The sequence below is a fragment of the Telopea speciosissima genome, chromosome 10, assembly GCF_018873765.1.
Source record: "Telopea speciosissima isolate NSW1024214 ecotype Mountain lineage chromosome 10, Tspe_v1, whole genome shotgun sequence".
NCBI lineage: Eukaryota > Viridiplantae > Streptophyta > Magnoliopsida > Proteales > Proteaceae > Telopea > Telopea speciosissima.
Genome location: NC_057925.1, coordinates 4605902 through 4615242, shown reverse-complemented (window position 1 = coordinate 4615242; position 9341 = coordinate 4605902). Strand labels below are relative to the sequence as shown.

Sequence of the window (9341 nt, the reverse complement as noted above, 5' to 3'; positions counted from 1 at the left end):
GGAGGGCAATCATATGATTTCCCTTTTGTTTATGAATAGCTTCAACTTTTAAGGCCAGGCCTTTTCTTGCTTAACTTTCTTGCAGTTACATCTGAGAAAGGGAGTGGGGGAGGCCATAGAAATTACTGATAAAGGAAGCAATGAATGGCAGGTAAGAACATGCAGGTCTATATCATCTTTTGATAGACCAATTTCAAAAGGTTTTGGGCCTTCTGGCCATGGCACTACCATTTTCTCCATGCGTACTTATCTCCTTTTTCTTTGATAAACAAAAAAAAATTTCCCTACTACTATTATCCAAAATAGCTTTAAGTGCTCTGGGTCATCAAGATCACTCTGTCCATGGAATCTCTTTTCTCTATAGAATCCAATAAGAGGGCCACAAGTTGATTGATATATATGATGACTTTTTTAGGTGTATTCAGACAATTCAAATGGTTAAGATCATGAAATAATAATTGAGTGCAAGGTGGCTTTAGGTATATGTATAGAGTTCCCCATGAAAATGATCACATGAAAGAAATTAGACTTAGAACACTATTTTGTGTCTAATCTTTCTTTTTCTTTTTTTTCTTTCTACCCTATGTGAATTAAGGTTCGGAAAGAGAAGTGAAGTCTAAAATAAAATTGTAATCATGATTTAACATGATTGTGTATAATAAATTCTAAAAATTTTAAATCTGGTTATAAAATTGGGGGCTCACGTTCTCTGTTTGAGAGTGCATCTGGGTACAGGTTGTGCACAGATACATGGGGTGGGACAGGGATGGGATTTTGGGCATTCAGGTGAGCGGGCTCGGTCATTTCGCCCACCCTCATGTGTCAGGGCGCACCCTGCACTCCTGGTACAAAGAATTTTATCCCTAGATTGGGAGAGGGTTTGGTATGGGAGAAATCTTCCCTGCTACACCAAATAGTGATGCATAGAACGGTATCATTTAACTGGACCTACATTGTAAGGGAGGAGAAAGAAAATGATTAAAAAAAAATATTGTGAGAGAGTTTATGGTACATTGTTTGTGTGGGAAGTTTTTTTCTATTAAATTTTACTGAATTTGCAACCAAATTCCCTGGTTTTAAGGAGTAAAATATAGATTCCATTTGAAAGGAAAAAAAGATTACCATTTTTAGTAAGAATTTAAATTAGTTATAAAAATCGTGATTACAAAATTTTTGTATTCTTTTCTATTAAGGTGCTTTCTCAGGCTAACCTTCTTTCTATTTGTTGATGGGACATTTCTACGAGATCTTTGCCCCTTTGTCTTTGCCATCAGCGAAGGTAGCTCTCTAAGAAGTACTCTTTTTTTATGCTTCAGCTTGAGAATGAGAATTGATGGGATCATTTCTTTCGGATGCGCAAGCACTAAGTAAGCAAGCTACCTGATGTAATGTTAAAAAAACCGAGGAGCGTAGCCGTCAAGTAGAAACGAACAAGGCCTACGGCACAATCACTATATCTTTGATTTTCTCTCTTCTACAAGGTAGCGAATAGGCAAGGATCCCTGAGTCATATCCAGCAAGGAGCAAATTTCCTGACAGTTCGAGGTAGAAGCTGAAAAGAAGACTTGACTTTTTGAAAAGTGTGGTTGTGCGGAGCCTAGCAACCTTACTAATAAAGGGGCTCGTTAGAGCCTTGATTCCACTTCCCTTGATTTGCAACTAGATAAGGGTATCAATTTGGGACTGGAATCAGAACCGTCTTGGAATCGGCCCATCTCGTTACTAAATGGACAGTGTTGGGAGCTTATTTTGGGACCAATTATTAAATGGAACGGGATGGTTTTGGGTTTCCAATGGGTTCGAAACCGAAAGACCAATACAGAACCGTCTTGAACTGGAATCGCTTGGCTCATTTAAAATGTATATTTGCTTATGGGAAAAAGAACATTGTCTGGTCACATGCAGCTTGCGCCCAAACACAGCCCCCTAAAAATGACTGTCCTACCCCCTTACAAAATGAACAATCCCCCTCTGGTAGAAGCCCTTGCATGTCCCCTCATTAGCCCCCGCGCTGGTGGAAGGGTTAAACGACCGTGCAGCATTCTCTTTACTTATGGGTTTTTTTTTGGGGTAAAATCTTCACTTATTTATGGTTAGGGTGTCAATAAAAAAATTTTATATTTAATAACTATAACTTTATGAGAGATAATTTATAATTACAAAGAAAACCTAAGGGTTATGCGTCAAAGAAACACTTATGTTTGAATGTTGACTTTCTAGGCCCAAAAAAATCATAAAAGAATCCAAAATTGGGTTATGTCGTAATTACAAAAAAACATTTATATTTGAATATTTGAGACTTGTGCCGAAAATCGTTAATATACGAAACCGGAATACATGGGATCAGATCCTAATTTTGGAATCGTATAATATACGAAACGATGATGGATTGACCCCCTTGGACTGGAACCGAATAGAAACCATCCGGATTACCCAGAACCTTACAAATAGATAGAGCCAAAAGAAAATTAAACTCTTTTTCTTTTATAGAAATAAATTAAACTCAAAACACCAAACCGTGTGCACCCTCCCTTTCTCTATATTGTCTCTTTTCTATTTTTTTTATGGGCCACAATGATTGTGAGAGATTGACGTTACCTCAATTTTAGTTATCAATTGGAAACAGAAATTATTCTTAAAATTATTTTCTATCTTTGCTCACAAATGCGTAGAATACAAGATTAGATAGCGTAAAGTGTGACAGGTCTTAAAAAGATGTTGAAATTAACAAGAAAAAATTAGAACAGATGACAAAGACCAATTAAGGCTATGAGAATCAAGAAATTGGACCAAAAAAAAAGAGAAAAAATTGGTCCAATGAAGCCATGAAACAACGTGAAATTTGAAGTTGTTGGATTTGATTCAAATCTTTTTGTTAATAAGAAAAAGTCTCTTCATGAGCCCATCAGTTTTATTATTATTAAATCAATAACCCATTGTAGCTTTCTGATAAGAATTAATCAAGGTTGTCTCCCTTTGAAGTGATCTATATATGTAGCTGGACTTCCATGATCAAAACACAATGGCGTGAAATGCATTCTTAATTTTAATCTAAAAAAAGATTCTAAAAATTGATAATTGACCCCCTTTCTCTTTCTTTTTAGTGTTTCTCGTGGTTAACTTTTAGCAACTTATTGAGAGAATTTTGGTGAGGGAATATGAGCATAGTAGGGTGCTAGCTGTTAAATGCTTAAGACTTAAGCTATTGGGAGAATGTTCTCTGTGCCGTAGCACAGGCTGCGCCCAGGTATTATGGGGGTGGGCGCACAGACCACCCTGCCCCTCTAAGTGGCAGTGCCATGTGTCTGGGTGCAGCCTGCGCTGCGGCACAGAGAACAGCGCCCCTAAGCTATTATATTAAATTGGAAGAAGGGTTCTCCACAATGCCAATGTAGGGTGGAATCCCCATACCATACCAATGGAATCGCGGATAATGAAATCATCTATCTAGGCCTATATGGTTAGAGCAAGAGAAAAAATAATAAAGAATTCCATATGTTTGAGAGTCTATCGGTCCAATCCAAAATGTTAAGGCATTAGGTGAAGAGAATTCCTCAAGTATACGAAGGCACCATGGACCTGAACTGACCGATGAAGAGTTATACCTCTATAACTCCCAACATCTCAACACTCCCCCTTACGTGTAGCTTCGGCATATCTAGTTTTACATAAGGAACAATTGCTCTGATACTATGTTGGAAGGTCAACACAAAACCTCAAGGCATTAGTTGGAAAGAGCCAGGGTGTGGGGGAATGTTGTTGGTATGATTCCGTAGTGGAAGCATGGATGTTGTGCCACTGAATTTAATCTCACATCGACTACACTTAGGCCATAGAATGTCTATATAAATGACGGCCAAGCTTCACATGATATGACGCATTTTAAAGCCGTGCGGTGAACCTTAGTCAAAGCAGACAGTATCATGGCATGTGGGGTCCACCGTGGACTTTGGCACTTTAGAGTATAGCTTCATAACTCCCAACATCTCAATACCATGCATGTAAAAGGAAAATAGTACCTGGATGGTCCCTGCACCAGCATGGGGCCCAATGAAAGTGCGTAAAGGTGCATCCAACATGGGTGGGATTTTTCATTTGTAAGCAATCATTTTTCCCTTCATGTGTCTAAGCACAAGCGCAACGCAACTTGGCAGCCTTTTTTCCCCTAATTTTTTATCAGTCACCTTGGCTGAATATGGGTTTTTAAACAACACCAGCTGTAGATGGTATGGTAAATTTCATTTTATTTAGTGTTGGACCTAGTTAAAACTACACATGTTCATTCTAACCACTAAATGAATGCAATGGATCTGATTTTCACAGTTAATCTGATCATAGGTTTGACAATATCCATTGGGATATTGTATTCTTACTTGAATGAATTTGTATCTCATCCTTGTGTTGTATGTGAAATCTGAGTGTTTTTTTTTTTTTAAATCAGGAATTCTTTGAGTAACCTATAAATGTAGAAGTATATAGGGAATAACTCTATTAATTAACATGTGCAAAATATGCATTTTCAAGATGCAAGTGAATTATGAGATAACATGTCCATCTAACTCTCATCTTGTTATTTTTTATAAAAGAAATTACATTTAAAATATAGGGCTGATGTTCTCTGTGCCGCAGTGCAGCCTGCGCCTAGATACATGGGCCTATCATTCAGGGGGCAGGATGGTCATTTCGCCCACTCACATGTGTCTGGGCGCAACCTGCACCCCTGGCACAAAGAACATTTGGCCTAAAATATATTATAATTCAGATAGTCTAAATAGTAACTCTATACTAGTACAAAATATTTGCCACACGAGAGATTGGGCAGAACTAAATTCTGTGAACAGATATATACCAAGGTTTTTTTGCTCGGATATCAAGTTTCAATTGAAATATACTTGGCCAAGTAGCAAACAAATAAAGCTCCAAGCATTCAATATGAAACAAACAATGGATGATTAAAAATACAAGAAAATTTGTCAACACATAAGAGAATATATGATTGAATCTAAACCAAAATTTTGATTTATTTTTAGTAATCAGAAAATAAAATATAAATGGGAAAGAGAACGCCACACGGTCGCACAGCACATACCGCCCCTGCACTCAAACACAGGGGCGCGCGAAATGTCCACCGACCTCTGGTCATTTTCATCTTTCCAAGAGGTGTAGTGGTCATTACGCGCACCTCTGTGTCTGAGCACAGGGGTGTGTGCGCTACACAAGCAGGTGGCATTCTTTCTCCCAATGTAAATATATGGCTAGATAAATTTCCTTAGGCTTTATACTTAAATGCCAAATTTGATTTTTAAAATTTTTTTTTTGATGAAAGTATAATCACACAAACCACACACCAATCCCAAAAGATTAACTGACTTTTAGGACCGTAGAATAGCGGATATACACAACACACACCACACTCACACACCGAATGTGGGACTAAACCCACACATCCCTTTTTTTTTTATTAAAATTAAACTATAACCTCTCTGTCTCTTAATGTAGACAATTATAGAAAATTTTCTCTTTCGTTTATATAAAATATGGTACTTTCTTTTTTTTTTTTAAGAAGATTGGATTTTGAATAGAGGGAGAGAGTACTTACATATGGAGGACTTTATTAAGAAGGAATGGTACCAAAAGTACCAATTTAGTATGTACTTTCTCTCTATCTTACATGTGTACACCACACGTGTATTTGAAGTGAAAACTTACTAAATTTGTGAGAGATGAAGAGGGAGGGAAAAGGGGATATTATGTGAAGCCCAAGCAACTCTCTTACTTGATTGTAAAACAACTCTCTCTCTCTCTCTCTCTCTCTCTCTCTCTCTCTCTCTCTCTCTTACACATATCATAGATGATTACCTTGTGAGTGAAGAAAATGCATAGAAAAAGACAAGATATGGAGTCAAAGACAAGAAGGCCACCCCCATCCCTCTCCCTTTCTGAGGTCCCCCTCCAAACCGTTTTCCATTCGACCCATCAACCAACAACACCTCTCTCTCTCTCTTCTCCATATTCTAAGCAACCCTACAACCATCACAGTCATCATTATCATCATTCCCCCTCCATGAAGTCTCTCTCTCTCTCTCTCTAGCTATTGGTGTGTGTATGTATGAGTGTATCTAGGTCACCCTTTTATCTTGGGGGGAGCTGTCTATCACTCCTTATCTCCATCTCTATCTTCACCTATAAAGTGTTCTGTTCCCTAAATCAAACCAGTTGGGAGAACAAAGATTCTAATTAAGCTGCTTCCATCTCTAGAGAGGGGATCAGATTCTAAAGTTTGTAATGAGGAAGCCTGATCCCCAAGTGAAGAACAACAACACAAACAATATTGGCATTAACAAGCTCAGGAAAGGCTTGTGGTCACCTGAAGAAGATGATAAACTCATGAATTACATGATGAGAAATGGGCAAGGTTGCTGGAGCGATGTCGCCCGGAATGCCGGCCTTCTGAGGTGTGGTAAGAGCTGTCGTCTTCGTTGGATTAACTACTTAAGACCTGATCTCAAGCGTGGTGCTTTCTCACCCCAAGAAGAAGAACTCATTATCCATTTACATTCTATCCTTGGAAACAGGTCTCTCTCTCTCTCCTACATTTCTTCACTCCTTAGCCCATATTCTTGCATTTCATGAGTTAAACATTCATGAGATTTCTCCATTTCTTATCTGAGCAATAGGAATTTAGGCGGTGTTTGGTATGCATTCTAGGTCAATTTTGCATTCTTGGACGATAAAAACAATTATAATCGCCCAAGAATACAAAATCGACTTGAAATACATACCAAACACTGCCTTAGTATACCCAAGTATGGGATTTCAATCAATTTTCAACTTCAATAATTTTGGGCCTTGCTCTTTATGGAGACTGCGTTTGGTATGCATTCTTGGAATGCATTCTAGGTCAATAATGTATTCCAAGAATTCATTCTTAGAAATCATACCGTACATAGTTCATTCTCTTTAACTAAGATTTAGAATTGAGATCTTCAGGGGGTGGGGTATCCGGGATCTATAAAATTTTGAGGTTGAGAAGATGAGATGACAAACATACATTAAATAAATAGTGGGTCTAGATATTTAAGATCGTATGTTAAAAACTAGAGGCTGCGTTTGGTATGATTTCTTGAAATGCATTATCCGTTCGTTTAGAATGCATACCAAAAACTTGTACTTTTTTGCTAGAATATAGAGACCAGATTAAACACTACAAACCCAATTCAGTACTTTTTTTTATTTTCTTAAGACAAAATGATTTTATGCTTGAAAATTTGAATTTGGTATTAGACTTTAAGAATCCATGCACACCATGCATTTGATAAAATGAGAACTTTTCTCTCTTACAGTTCTTCTGTTTATGTTCTTATGTAATTTGATTCCTCCAGATGGTCTCAGATTGCCACGCGGCTGCCGGGAAGAACAGATAATGAAATAAAGAATTTTTGGAATTCCACAATAAAGAGAAGATTGAAGAACTCATCATCTACCCTCTCACCAAACAATAGTGATTCATCAGAGCCTAGAGATGTCATGGGGGGACTCATATCCTTGAGTGAACATGATATCATGGCTATGTGCATGGACTCATCTTCTTCATCTTCTTCCTCATCTATGCAAGCTATGGCAATGAGTAACCAGTTTCAACCTTTGCCTCCATTAATGGACAAGTACTGCTATGGTCTGTCAAGTGCTCCGGCATACTTCAATGCTTCTACAAGCTTATCATCACAGGTTGGAACAGGAGGAGAAGGGTACTATGGAGGTCATGGGTTCAATGGAAGTCTTAATAATATTGGTATAGAAGGGGATTTATTTTTTCCTCCATTGGAGAGTATTAGTATTGAAGATACTAATACTACAACTGGAGACACCTTTGGTAAGATCAACAATAACATCAATAATGTCCACATCAATGGTATTAACAATATCATCAAAGGCGGCAACAACAACAACAACAACAACATTAACAAAGTAGAGACTTTGGTTGAGAGTGGAAATTATTGGGAAAGAGAAAACTTAAGAATGGGGGAATGGAATTTGGAGGAACTAATGGAAGATGTCACTTCTTTTCCTTGTCTTGATTTCCAAGTTGAATAATTGCATGGCTAGCTACTCTCCTTTATCTTTCTCTCTTTTCATCTTCCTCTAGGTATTGAAAAGACTTGTTTACCCCTTTTTTTGTTTTCCATAAAACTGCCCAAACCCATGCCTTAGAACATATGATAAGAGGAAATATCTTTTTTCAAAATTATCAAACTACCCTTGGAGTTTGTTTTTTTCCCCTACTTCTATTCTAGGTCTTTTCATACTTCCTAGGTAAATTCTAGCCATGAAACCAGTACTGGCTGATGTGGGTAGGGTATGAAATAAAAGTCACAAAGTAAATCTTTTTTTTTTTTTTGGTGACTCCCAAATTCTTGTAAGTACATGTACCTGTATCATTTTCTTCCTTTTTTTTCTTTTTCTCTTTAAATTTTAGTTTTTCTTTCTTTTGTTATAATTGAGGGCATTTTGGTCATTTCTTGAGCATAAGAGGGTTGGTGTGATAATCATACTTGTGAAGAGAAATGTGAATAGTTACTTTCCATGTAGAGAGAGGGCCATTAAGAATGGTGAACTGTAACTATTATGAGATGTACAAAAGGAACAATGTGGAGGTGGAAGTTGTTATTAGTGGAGTGTAAGTAAGATTTAATGAAGATATTGAAACTTTTCTCTCTCTCTCTCTCTCTCTCTCTCTCTCTCTAATCCCACCCCGCCAGGCCACCTTACCTTCTATGTGTGTTTGTGGTGGACAAATCTTAAGAAATTAAATTAAGATAAGTATTCATTAAGTTATTACTTAGGGACTACTATTCTCCTTTAGGAAGGATAATTAATGAAATTCTGGAAAGACAATCTATCTCGAAATGGGGTTTAATCACTTAAATGAGAGGTCCACTTGGAACCAAAATTTCAATCTTAGGAAGCTTGAAGTCAGTTTTCTCTCATTGTGATATGGACTTCTCATAATACAATCGGTTGTTACTTGTTAGCTTCATTGCTAGCTGGGGTTCAAAAGGCAAATTATTAATCCTTTTTTTTTCTTTCATAGCTGTGTAAGAAGACAAAACCTCTCTAGGTGATTAATTATTATATTTTTCAATTAAACAAATAGAGTTAGTTATCTACAAGACAATATGATTAATCATGATTATTTATTGAATTTAAGATGGTGAAAATTTGTCTCCTTAAATCATTTCCTGTCTAGATTCTAAGATACCAAAACTAACTAATTATGTTGATTAGTAGCATGTAGATGGAGAGCCATGTTAAGTATATAGAAATTTTTTGCGCGATTAAAA

General features: G+C 37.1%; 1 protein-coding gene across 1 annotated transcript; it reads left to right on the top strand.

The window, feature by feature from the left end:
* Positions 1–6132: 6132 nt before the first annotated feature.
* LOC122642642 (transcription factor MYB46-like) lies at positions 6133–8259 on the top strand. Its single transcript, XM_043836178.1, has 2 exons — positions 6133–6575; positions 7383–8259. Exons 1-2 carry the CDS (start codon positions 6286–6288, stop codon positions 8092–8094), a joined length of 1002 nt encoding a protein of 333 aa, XP_043692113.1. The 5' UTR covers positions 6133–6285; the 3' UTR covers positions 8095–8259.
* Positions 8260–9341: the final 1082 nt, after the last annotated feature.